Source organism: Ostrea edulis, chromosome 3, assembly GCF_947568905.1.
Source record: "Ostrea edulis chromosome 3, xbOstEdul1.1, whole genome shotgun sequence".
Classification (NCBI taxonomy): Eukaryota; Metazoa; Mollusca; class Bivalvia; order Ostreida; family Ostreidae; genus Ostrea; species Ostrea edulis.
Genome location: NC_079166.1, coordinates 12,537,712 through 12,551,306, shown reverse-complemented (window position 1 = coordinate 12,551,306; position 13,595 = coordinate 12,537,712). Strand labels below are relative to the sequence as shown.

Genomic DNA, 13,595 nt, shown 5'->3' with positions numbered 1-13,595 from the left:
TAGTGTGTTCAGTAGATAACCTAAATAGCTGTCATGCGTGAATGGACACAGCTGTGCATTGTTTTGGAACATCGTCCTAGACTCACTTCATCAGTATTCACTTTGGATATTATATTTCTGACGTATGTCGTAAGCATTGTGTGTTATACATGTATGTGCTGTGTGATATGTGTGTTTTCATTCTTTGTGTATGTGTTTCGTGTTTGCGTCACGTGACATTTGAATCAGCTGATCGGTGAGTGTTTCAATTGTTACATTTTGTTTTGTATAAAAGGTGAAGATAACGAACAAGTGATCAATCTCATAACTCCTATAAGCAATACAAAATAGATACTTGGGCAAACACGAACCCTTGGACACACCAGAGATGTGATCAGATGCGTAGGAGAAGTAAGCATCCCCTGTCGACCCGTTACACCCACCGTGAACCCTATATCTTGATCAGGTAAACGGAGTTATCCGTAGTCAAAGTCCGTGTGCCACGAACGAAATGTTTTACAAAAATCCACGTGACATTTTTTATGTAATACAGAATCTTTACAGAAACTGTTGCATGTAGTGATCCTTTGAGAATTGAGGCAATTGCCCAACGTCAAATATTAGTTTTTGTTTTTGTCGATTTTTTTTTTTATCAATTCTTAAAAAGTTTGTTTCTTGTTGATAACGTCATATAATTTCCCTTTTAAGACCCGTTTACTAACATTAGCCAAACTTGGTAAAGGTACGTTTTTGTCGGGTGAAGGTCTCCGAATACTAGGTAGTTATACACTTGAAATTAAACTTCCCGATCATTAGAAAAGAGACTTGTTTGTTTAACGCATGCTGTAAATGAACACTACGTAATCATACAAAAGAAGCAACCGATAACAGACTGTGCGGCAAGAAAAAAGTGCATATGTGACTTACATGACCGCATGCCCCAGGACGATGGCTGGTCATCAAGAGAATATGAAAGTTGGATTTTCATTGTTTCTTGTCGGTTGTATTGTTCTTGAAGGTTTGTTAGTATTCATTTCCCCCTCTAAATCAATATATTCGTTGCATTTATTTTTAACAACCTGTTTGAAATTGAATGCATCTACACAACCATCGGAAAACAAATGATATTTCATGTGAGTTTCGTTCGTTGGAGAGAATTTATATATAGAAAATGGATTAGAGTATTCACTAGTATACCGAATATGTAAATCGATTTTTAAATACAGACCCTGAAGCGTACTCTACACCAGTGGAACGGTGAACGAACGCTGAACGGTTTGGAAATAAAATGTTTTGATTTAGAAACAAACGGTTGGAATGGAACGCTTTAAGATTGGGAACGAACGGTTCTCATCGAGCACAGAACGCTTTGTGATTGGGAACGAACGGTTCTCATCGAGCACGGAACGCTCTGTGATTGGGAACGAACGGTTCTCATCGAGCACGGAACGCTCTGTGATTGGGAACGAACGGTTCTCATCGAGCACGGAGCGCTTTGTGATTGGGAACGAACAGTTTGGCCTCGATTTAACATTTTGCACATCGGACCCTCACGGTGCTTTTCATTTAACGCATAAACATTGCAGGAGAGAAAAAGTCCTTGCTTACATGAAACTTTTTATCTGATTGAAATTATGAATAATCAAAAATGGAAGGAAAGGAAATGAATGTAAATTAATGTATATGATTAAGATTCCACATGGGGACATGTACTTAGTGTATTCAATAGAAAACAACTTCTGTTTATCTAAAAAAGAATATATCGGTTATTTCAACTCTGATTTCAACAACAATGTCACCCTTACTTCGAAATGTTATGAAAGTTTTCGATTAAACACAACAGAGATGTTTTTAAAGCGGAAGTCAGTTTGTACATGTATTACATCTACTTCTTGTAAACTTAAATCAGGCCATTCAGGGGCTTAGAGCTGTACAAATGTACAACCTTGTACACTTACAATATGTACAGTGGTTTATATATGTACAGTGGAGTATATGACGCGTGAAACCGATTGAATTGTTTAAATTCTTATTCATTCTCAGAATGAGAGTATCCAAAATGAATATATTAATGCATATGATTTAATAATGAATAATAATCAGGAATCTAATTTAAAAAGTCGATAATAATTATTTCAAAAAAGATGTATTTTGTGTTTAAATTTGATAAGGGAACACCTGCATTGATTCAATATCACGGTGACTAATCAAGTGACAGTTCCATCGCCAAACGTGTGAATGTCACGGATCCTCGGATATGACCCACAAAACGGATGTCCCGTGTCGCAGTAGGTGTGGCACGAACTTTTTTCATCGATAGTAACATTATCGTTATTCATTTATTTGTTTATTTATTGGTTTTAAAATTCACATATTTTCTTCTTCAGTGAGTTGATTTCCGTTCACAATCTTGATGAAAGTAAATATGCCGTTTACTCCACAATAAAAATATGCTTTGTCGTGTCGTGATGAACTGGTAATTTGTCTGTAAACTTTTACGGATCTGATCTGCAAAACTGCCCATCCTTGTTCAACTTTAAAATATGGTGTCGAATCTAGAGCGATATTCTTCTTTCATCTCGACCAGGCACCGTGTTGACCTACATTGACAGACTGAAGCGAGTTCCGAATGACCATACGGGGACGAATGGTTTGAGGAACGAACGGTTTTAGACGAGAACGAAACGCTGTGGGCTGGGAACGGAACAATGAACGGATTGAAGCGAAGAGTTCCAATGGGGATCGGAACGCAATTTGATTATAATTAGATCCTTTGATCCGCTCATCTACTATCGCTACATATAGCGATAGTAGATGAGCGGATCAAAGGATCTAATTTTAATTAGATCGGAACGGTAACGCATCGGTTCAAATGATGCAGTGGTATGCTCCAGGGTCTGTACATAGCAACGAATAACGCTATTCTGTGATTCAATTTTGTTTAGATTTTTTGAGAGTTTGAATTCAATTTTTTTTAAATATCTATGTTTGTCTCTGATATAGCAATATTTGAGGACACCATGATATGCATGTGTAGTAGGCACTTGTGGAGTTACGTTTTGACGGCATTTGATGTCCATGCATGCCTTGGCTATTCTATAAAGTGTAAATGTATCATACATTTATATAAAACTGGTGAAAATAGATGAACAGTTTGAACTGACACTAAACATACATAGCAACTGTTTTTTTTTAAATTATGTAGTGTTATTCTGTTATTTGTTTGCTCTGGTTTTAAATTTGTTTTGTCTCTGTTTTTAATTAATTTATTTTTTGCTTATCATTTGGTTTTCTTCTAATTTATTTATTGTCTGTAATGTAGGGCCCTTTGATTTGACTTTCATCAAAAGGGGTATTGAAAATCTTTCATTCGAAAAACTTCGGTTAAATCACTGCGCTGCATTGCTCATTGACCTTGGGTTTAAGGAGCCATAAATCAAATGGATTTGAAAGGTAGACGTGATCGGTTTCTCGTTTTCTTACAGTAACTACACCACCACACGTGATTATCAGACGGTGTTGACATGAATAGCTAGTACACTTTCCATACGTGTTATCAAGTTATAAAAACTCTTTTAGCTTAGACTATAAGAATTCATGTAACACCCTTTATTTCGTCCGCTGGTGTGAAAAAGACATGGGATGATGAGGGGTTAGTTAAAAGAGATTGTTCCTGAGATAAGTAATTACGTGTACATTGTACGCTGTTCATGTTCTATATGATCCCACTCAAGGGAAAAACGTCATATCTATCCATAAAATCCTAAATCGTTGTTTCAATTATATATTCTCTTGAAACGTTCATTTCAATTAATGTATGAAAAATATGAGAAATACTAATTATCCAGTTAAAAAGCTTTTGAAGATTTTAACGTTGCCGAACTGGAACAAATCTCTCCCTCGCTCTCTCTCTCTTCTCTCTCTCTCTCTCTCTCTCTCTCTCTCTCTCTCTCTCTCTCTCTCAAAACTGTAAGGATCACTGCCTTTTGGGGTAATCAAATATTGACATATCAAATTGTACATTTCTAGGGAAAATCAATGAAGGCAAATTAAGTTTTTGTGTTACATTCCATGTTATAAATTTTATGTTTTTAGTAAAGCATGCATGTTTTATGTCTATTGAGCTACTTTCACAGAAATGTTTAGTGCTAGAATCCTCATTTGCCAGATATCTTGTTCAAAACAAATTATTTTTCTCTTCAATATTTGATTATCACAGAAAACCGTTATCTATAATTGCTAAAAAAAAAAATCAAAGCGAAAAAATCAGACATTGTGTTGAATATAACAATAATTCTATTTCCGCTGCAGCTGCAAGAAATCGAACCAAAAACTAAAGCAATCATGACGTTCTTGTATTACACCCAAACTTCATTGCAAGAGCATTTTGTAAAGGGTATATTCGTAGTAACACCTTAGAAAGTTCAAGGTCGTTCAAATCGGGGGTCAAGTTTGCAAGAAGTGTAGAATCAATTATCTAATGACCTCGAATATTAAATACGTTATAATCACTATGTGAAACATTGAGCCAATTCATTAGTGACAAAATGCAATAAGTACCTGTTTACATCTTGCCAACTGATGACACTTTGCAGATATTATGCACGTAAATTGCACATTACGAAGGGGGGGGGGGGTTAAGGGGGGTCTTATAAATAGATCATGCGTGTACCTTAAGGGAAAAAAGAGTACCAATCCATTTCCCATAGACCAAAATACTAACCTTTGGCTCTCTCGTTAATATATATTATTAACTATATTAATTTTAAACAAATGAAAGCAAACATTTTGACGTTCATTCCAAGTGCTAATATAAAACGACAAAAAAGTATATAGGGTTCCGTTACTTTTATAGGCCATATTTGTACTGTTTCACAGTACATAGAAATCATCTTCACAAGTCATGGGTTATTAATTCGTTACCTCGCACTAACCGACTATCAAAAAATTAAACCATTACGCAATCAACTATAAATAAACCATCCAATGAAATTATGGTGTACATGGATACAAATGACGCGATATCATACTGCTGTATTGATAAATACGCGCAATTGTAATATTTATACCACTAATTACCTTCATTGATAGTAGATCAAGTTGGAAAACCTTTTTGTTTAAGACAATATTGCTTAAACGATTGAAATAGCCGTAACTGTAGGTATCGGTACACGTGTTTTTATTTGAATCTCTCACTCCGCGTTGTTATCAATAGAACCGCATTTTCATTGGTTCCCATTCTTTTGTGGAAACAATCAGAACGAGCACAACTTCTTGATAACCACTGATGGCAAGGGTTAGTGCGAGGTAACGAATCAATAACTCTTGACTTGTGAAGATGAGTAATCTGCAGCAAATTACGCCCTTCATTTCAAGCACACCCCTACCGTGGTAATTTCCGCAGTCATTTCTCAATTTTCTGCGATAATTTTTCATCAGGACAATTGATTTAAACTTTCGCAATATTTATTTCAATTCCAAATAATTTCACGCCTGATGTAGGCCAGTCATCCAACACCCAGACATTTATACTTCCGCTCAATTCTGGGTACACTGCTTCCGGGTTACGCATCCGAGAGGTTGGTACTCTCATCCCGATAATGAAACACTGTCACAGTATTTAAACATTGATCAGCTGACTGGTGATAATGGCGGTAAAACATCTGAAGTTTATCAAAACTGCATCTAGAATCCCAAGTACTGCTTTCAGTAAGAAAAATATTAGATATCTATACATGAAATCATCTCCGTCTTTTACATTTTACACTGATTTTCTGGTGTTTTCTTTGAAAGTTTTCTTAACAGACGATTCTAGGAGGGAATGCCGTGTACATTAATGTGGTATATACTCTGGCAGTTTTATTTCAGTGTATGGCAAAGGAAAATAGGACGGTCATGTTAAATGTAATCCTTTCTTCCCGTTGAAGAGTATTGTCAATGGATACAATCAGCATGCCTTCATGATATTAAATAAATTCTCAGTATTTCACATACGTATTCCACATATCCCATGGCATAGATTTCAAACACCCCATATTTTGTTCTTGTTTTCATGACTCAGCTGATTGATTATCACATGGGTCATTGTCACTCAATGTATAATTATGATTGGTTGGTTGGCTGTACATGCATATTATTTAATGTTCCTTCGATTAGCAGGGAGATATCTTTATCATGTCACACCTGCTGTGACACGGGACCTTTTTTTTTCTGCGATATCATCCGAATTTAATTTAACATGGCCCATCTAATCGCCTCTTACGACAAGTAATGGGTATTGAGGACTCATATATTCTAGCCCAGATCCCCCACAGGAGTATAGTTATGACGTCATCAATCTACTTTCATATGGATCTGATATAATTACACGACAGCAGTATAACATTTAGTATTTCCTTTGATCTTAGTAGCTGCATGGTTTATATCATGTATCGGACATTTTTCAATTATGACGTCACATATCTTCACTAGACAAGGAACAAATGACGATCTACGGTGTTTCTCTTTCACCGTGTATCGTCACTCTCGGCAAGCGAAGATAGACGTCACCTTGTTTGACGTATTTTATCCCAGTTAAGATTATCATAACCTGCCTTAACCCACCCCCGTGTGATACAGGTAGCATAGCAAACATGTTTGTATGCTCAAACAGGATGAAATTAGAATGTCCATGTTGTTTACCAATATTTAAAGAGATTAAAAGCGCCTGAGATTTCGAGTAATGTCAATTCTTTGGGGAGTGTATTTTTGATTTTTACATTGACGGAGAATTAGGAAAATAAAAAGAAATAATGGGGTCGCAATGCTTGTTATTGAGCTAAAGTGTTTTAAACATGATCTTTGTGCACTTATGATTTCACAAATTCTATGATCATTATAACGATCTAATTTGCCAATACAACCTATCATTGGGTCAAATACTGTCTGACGTGTTTCATGCCGATTCTAAGACTGTTCGTGGCACACTGATTTTTTTTTTCAACGGATAACTCCACTTACTTTCTAATGAAGGTCAATTTTAAGTCAAGTGTCATAATCATGTCATCAAAGCAAGTGACCATGTCAAATCTTTAGGGTTATCTATTGATAGGTTTTTGTAATGTCATTGTGAATGAAATTGAAACCAAGGTCAACTCACGGTTAAAATTCCTGTACAGAAATGAGACTTGGCTAAATAGAAGGCCAAGGTCAACGTTAGCATCAGCATTTATTCAATGCTACTTTGATTACTGCTCGTCTGTATGGTATGCAAGTATATCTAAATCCATGCAAAAGAAATTACAGGTGTTTCAATAAAATACAACCAGGTTCATCTAAAATCTAGGCCCTAGAGCCACTATAAATTGCCAAATCTTTGACTCAGTTAACACACTCTGTGTAGCTGTTAAAGTTAGACAACTGCGTCTTAATTATGTTTTAAATATTTTTCATGACCTTGCACCAATATACCTCTGGAGTGTCCAGGGGTCTGTGTTTGCCCAACTATCCATTTGTATTGCTTATACGAGTTATGAGATTGATCACTGTTCGTTATCTTCACTTTGCACGCGCATTTTGTCAGAAACAACAATGTTACTAGAGCGGGCTCCAATTTCAATTTCATGGTTCCAAGGGTGGGGGATTATAATGGTTCCAATTTTTACTACCACGCTATTATAGACTGGGATTCTTTACCATTTGAAATTAAGTCTGTTAATGATAAAGTAAATTTCAAATCATTAGTTAAAACACACTTTGCACAAGAAACACTCCAGAGGGAGTGTAGGGAGTTTGTATATAAAAATTGAACCTCATTCACCTTTTATTATTTATCTTAAGTTTTTAATTTACATTGATCTTACTCTATCCAGGCCACACTATATCATTTATTTACCAAAATATTTTACACATTGTTGTCCATGCCAACCAATCATAATTTATTATTTATTTATTGACATAGATATATATTTTTAATTTCTCTAGGACCCCATTGGAAATAAGCAATGATACTCTTGCTTTAATGGGTTATCCTAGGTAGACTGTGATATACAAAAACAAATAATGTATATGTACATAATGCAGCAGTGATAATATCTTGTATGTGATGACAATACTGTGATAAATGACTGTGATAACATCTGGTATATGCGAAGTTTTATACAATTGACATGTGTATTTATTTATTCATATTCTGATGATGTTTTATACAAAATGATTGTTCTGTTTATACAATTATACTACACGTATAGCAGTATAAAAATAGAAGATATATTGGATGAAACAGAAACTGTAATATCATGCAGATTTATAACTTTTTGATTAATCAATCATCCCGCCACAAAACATAGTCCCTGTCAAACCCTTTCAAAATTTGAATGGACACAATTGTTTTCAACTGGATAGGGTTCAGTGATAGATGTGAAATATGTTTGTACCAATGGGATCAGTATTGAACCAGTAAATACTTAGTCGTAGCATCCTGCTCAGCTGTGCTCAAAAGCTGAGGAGCTAACTTTCTTAATGAAATCTGACATCCATTGCTCAAAGTTAAACTGTTATTCAAAATACTCCCGGAAACAAATATTTTCATGTTAAATTATTTTATTGTTTTATGTATATATAATCAAATTTTGAATTGTAACTGATGATACAGAAATAGAAACGTTTGAAATGACAAAATGGACCCATCTTTTTATCATAAATGGAATACTATGCCAGGTAAAGCAATCTAGACAACAACACTTAAATGCTTCTTAAACTGATTTCAGTGACCGGTTTATTTACCCATGAGGATATAATATCATCAGAGCCGGCTTGTTATGGATCGACATATGAGAGTTTCCTGGAGGTCAGCTGTTCCGCGGATTCATATTTGTTTCCACTAGCCGTGCATGTTGGTGCTAAACCACTATCCTTAGGATGTAAGCCATACGAGAATAACTACAATGATAATGATACGATATTGTATGAGGCGTGTTGTAAAACCATAAACACGTCCACAGACTGCGTAAGTGTATTCGATAACCCAAATATAACCACTTACATGACGAAATGTATCGGCGTGAATGCTTGTCGAGATTTACCAATCATATGGAAAACCACAAATACCATGGGTTGCAATATCACGGGTAATGTGACGTATCAGGACCAGTCTAGCATCATTTATATGGAACACTACTGTATAGAGCGTGAGCTATTATTTTGATACATGTAAAAATTAAACGATATTTTTGTTGTTGAAATATTGAAATTTTTTGTCAGCCCAATTCATTTAATAAATTCACAAGCCTTCAACCCTCATCTTATTTTTAGGGAAAAGGATCACTACCCCAGTGAAAGATTTGACATTTCGCAGTAATCCACCGCACGACATCCTATATCTAACAGCATGTGACAGCAATTCATATGGAAACGGCATAGTGGAGAGAAATGTCACGTGTGACGTGGTGACGTCGAATCAGTCGCACATCGAAGTGTGGATAATGGATCTCCGTTTTAACGAGGCATTTTCCCAGCTTATAGAAATCAAATCCGGAAATTCTAAACAACGATTGACAACAGCGAATAATTTTGATCCACGTCGATTGCACTTTAATACATCGAATATCAGCGTTAAATTCGAAACCACAAGCAACGATTTGGAGTATGTATGGCTTGGATTCAAAGGTTTGTTGGAATAGAACTTTTCAGGTGCCGTGCAATTTATCAGCTGGAGTTCAGGTATTCTACCCCTAACAGAGTTGGTGTGTGCTATTTTCAGTAAGTAAACAATTGATTTGTTTTTTTTATTTGCTGAAAATATCAAACTTCCGCTGTATCAAATAAAATATATCAACACAAAACTTAATTGACATTCATTGCTATTTTAAAGAGTTATCCCCCTTAAAATCAAATTTTAAGAAAATCACCTTTGACCTACATGTATGCAATTTAGTATTTCAATTTACTAATGATATTACGGTAGATCTCTTTTTAATGAGATAATTTTTACAAAATTTCTTTTTTTTTATTTCTAATCTATGAAAATTGTCTTTGTTCTGCATATATTTCAATTTTAAATTGATTAAGCCATATCTTTCTATTATGAGACAATGTTTCAATATATCTCCGTAAATCCCCACTTTTTAACATCTTCGGAAGAAAATTGATCAATTTTAATTGATTTTGTTCTTTGTTAAGAAATTATTTTCGGGGCTAATTAGGGGTAGAATACCTTAATAACAAATACCGTACAGGATCATAAGGCATTTCTTCATTCAAAAATGATTTACTTAAAGTTTTTAGGCGTTCAGAAATTATGTATTGCTTTAGATGCTTTTCACATGTCGCAAATTCCATGGTCGTTATAACGATCTAGTTCGTTAACACAACCTATCATTGGGTCAAATGCTGTCCGACGTGTTTCATGCCGATTGTTGGACCATTTTAGCACACTGATTTTGACTACGGATGACTAATTTTACCTTATCAAGATATAAAGCTCACAGCGGGTGTGACCGGTCGACAGGGGATGCTTACTCTTCCTAGGCACCTGATCCCATTTCTGGTGCATCACAGGGGTCCGTGTTTGCCCAACTATCTATTTTGTATTGCTTATAGGAGTTATGAGATTGATCACTGTTCGTTATCTTCACCTTTCTTGCTTAATAATGGAATCTTACATATGTACTATGGCAACCACAGCGTCACACTTACTAGGATAATCGCGCTTGATACTTTTGCAATGTGTTCTATTGCTGTGCGTGGACAAGATAGACGGACATTTATTAAGTAGTTAATGTTTAATGACCCTTGTAATCCTTTCATTAAGATGAAAATTAATGGATAGTATACAATTGTAAGTGTACAATTCACTGTTGTTGTTTGAAGGTTTGAACAGTTTGTATATTCGTTTGTTTTATGTTCAAAGTCTTGTAATAACGACACGATTAAATTCAACGTAAGTTTCTGATTGGTGAAAAACTAGAAGTACAGGTGGCGTAATGATATATCATGTTTCTTGACAGCCACTCCACCCGATTTCATCGAGATTATATGCGAAAAAAGTGACCGATTCAATATAGCAGCTGACACTCCTTCCTTATCTGATGAAAAAGGTATGTATATTTGCAACTTGAAAAAATAAAATGTGGATTTACCCGGTAACTTTAATTTAAGGTTCTGAAATTAAGGAATTTCTTTAATTGTTATATTATGATAATTATTATCATTTGTTCACATATTTCCTCATTACATATATTTCGCAAATTATATGGTTGTTGAAATTATGTAATTTGCAAATACAAGCTATCACTGGGTCGAAAGCTGTCTAACGTGTGTAACGGACAGTGTAAGATGGAGCTTATATTCTAGTTATGTGGTAGAGTATCTCTCTTGATCAACGGCGAGTGTGATCAGCACTTGGTTTGTTGGTCGCTACACGTAGACCATTCTTTACGTACTGGTATTGACTACGGATTGCCCCGTTAACCTGATCAAGATATAGGACGCACGGCTGGTGTGACCGGTCAACATTTGGTACTTACTCCTCCTAAGCACCCGATGCTACCTCTGGCGTGACCATGGATTCAGTATGCCCTTCTTCTAATTTAATATCTTTTTATAGCATTGATGAGGTGCTGTTCCTTATCTTCACACACACACACACACACACACACACACACACACACACACACACACACACACACATTGATATATAGAACAACCAAATTGTCAATATTTTGGGACGACTCGTCCCTTCTTCAGGACAAACGAAAAAGTTTATATACATGTAATAACAATACAACAAAAAGACACCTAGCAATAAAAGTACACTAAATCTACAAACGTATTTACACTACAGACTATATGTTTCTGGGGATTTAGGTTTGGCAATCAATGTTAAGTGTGGAGCGAATTACAACATATCATATACCACACTACCCCCAGTGAGCGGTAATAATAATATCATAAGGGAATGGTATAGACCCCTATTATCATTACAAAATTACTGGTTCCTGTGGACTGAGGTGCAGATGATATGCTTGACAGTATCCATACGCCTAGTGATTCGGTCTTTGCATTTATAAGCAAATATCACTAGAAACTTTCTAAAGCATTTTATTAATGGATTAAAAAGTAATTGTAAATATAGATTTATAATGTATAGTTTATAAGTTGTTTTACGTCACATTTAAGAATAATGAACACAAGGAAAGGCAACCACGTTTTTTGTCTGTCAAAATAGGATCTTCTTTAAATTGAGTAGAAAATATTATCATTGAATTCGTTCTAATACATAAGACACCCGGGTTTGTTGTCTGCTCCTAAAATAAAATAGATGAGTAGTCTTCAGCTTTATACTTATCTACAACATTCAATACGGGAGTAAATATTATATTCTTTTCGTTTCCATTTCAACATTCATTCATTGCAGAGGAAATCGGAATGATAACGGGACTCGCGGCTGGTGGATTAGGAATTCTAGCAATCTGTATTCTCATCAGCAGAATAGTTTACCGAAGACATCAACTCAGAAAGGTACAACGACTGAATTTTATTTGCAATTTACTCATTTAATACTTTTCCCTAATAAACTAATATTTAGATCAATCATGTATCATATTGACAATATGTATGCGAGGTGTAGAATATCATTGATTACAGAGCATGGTGAATTTGCTTAAAGGAGTTTTCATCTCTGATAGATGATTAAATAATATGAAAGTTTCATAATAATTATATGAATGTCTTTTCTAGATTGCGGAAGAGGAAAAACGACTTCAGGAAAATGAAGTGCAAAATTAGACTGAGTGTTATGTGTGACTATCAGACTACGGGCATGAGAACAGTATTGCTATAATTTTCTAGACTCACTTCCGGTACTGATTAGAATATATCTGCTATCCTTGTTGGGTTTCTCAGTGCCCCGAAGTTTAGAGACTTATTGTTTGTCGTTCACTTTTTCTTCTTCTCTTCTTATTATTTTCTCGTCCTTCCTCGCAGCTAAACCTGTCCAAAATGGCTAGGTGCAAGTTCACATCATTTTATGGTATGGTAGGCCTATGTACATAGATGATCCTAAGCATTCAAGTTTTACAATATGTTGGAGGAAAAATGTGTTTTAGGGGTATCAAAACGTGGTGCGGTTTCAAATGTTTGAAAAAAAGAAATCTATGGGAAAATTAGAAAACACTATTTTCAATGCCCCATACTCCAAAAAGGGAATTAAAATATCACTGTATTCCATGGTAAACTGGATATTTGGATTAAGGAAATTCAACAAATTGTACAAATTGATCGGTTCCTTGGGTTTAATCCAATAAATAAAACAGTTATCTGATATCTTTCCCATGAGTTTCTCAGATTTTGTCCCAGCTCTTGACTCATTTCCTCCTCAAATTTTCTATATAATATATCTTGGAAATATCCCATTACTAAACTACTTGATGCAGGAGGGGTCATTTTAGATCTCCCTTGGCTGTTCCTTTGATTTTGTTTTGTAGAATTCGCTATCAAAATGAAATGTACTGTTTTCCAAATTAACTTCATGGAATTTATGGTAAATTCCATCGAGAAATTTCTTGAAATAAGTTCTGTATGTTTTTCTATTCAAAAGGTTATAGCTTCTATTCCAAAATCCTTTGTGGGATGTTTGT

General features: G+C 35.1%; 1 protein-coding gene across 1 annotated transcript; it reads left to right on the top strand.

Annotated features, from left to right (window-relative positions):
• Nucleotides 1–580: 580 nt before the first annotated feature.
• Nucleotides 581–12,905, top strand: LOC125674069 (uncharacterized). Its single transcript, XM_048911110.2, has 6 exons — nucleotides 581–997; nucleotides 8,727–9,146; nucleotides 9,271–9,624; nucleotides 10,965–11,054; nucleotides 12,374–12,477; nucleotides 12,697–12,905. Exons 1-6 carry the CDS (start codon nucleotides 907–909, stop codon nucleotides 12,742–12,744), a joined length of 1,107 nt encoding a protein of 368 aa, XP_048767067.2. The 5' UTR covers nucleotides 581–906; the 3' UTR covers nucleotides 12,745–12,905.
• The last annotated feature ends 690 nt before the right edge of the window (nucleotides 12,906–13,595 follow it).

Coding starts and splice junctions, on each gene's coding strand:
- LOC125674069 (XM_048911110.2), top strand. CDS start 907: ATGACCGCATGCCCCAGGACGATGGCTGGTCATCAAGAGAATATGAAA. Junction 9,147..9,270: donor GGAACACTACTGTATAGAGC/GTGAGCTATTAT, acceptor TCTTATTTTTAG/GGAAAAGGATCACTACCCCA. Junction 11,055..12,373: donor TTCCTTATCTGATGAAAAAG/GTATGTATATTT, acceptor CATTCATTGCAG/AGGAAATCGGAATGATAACG.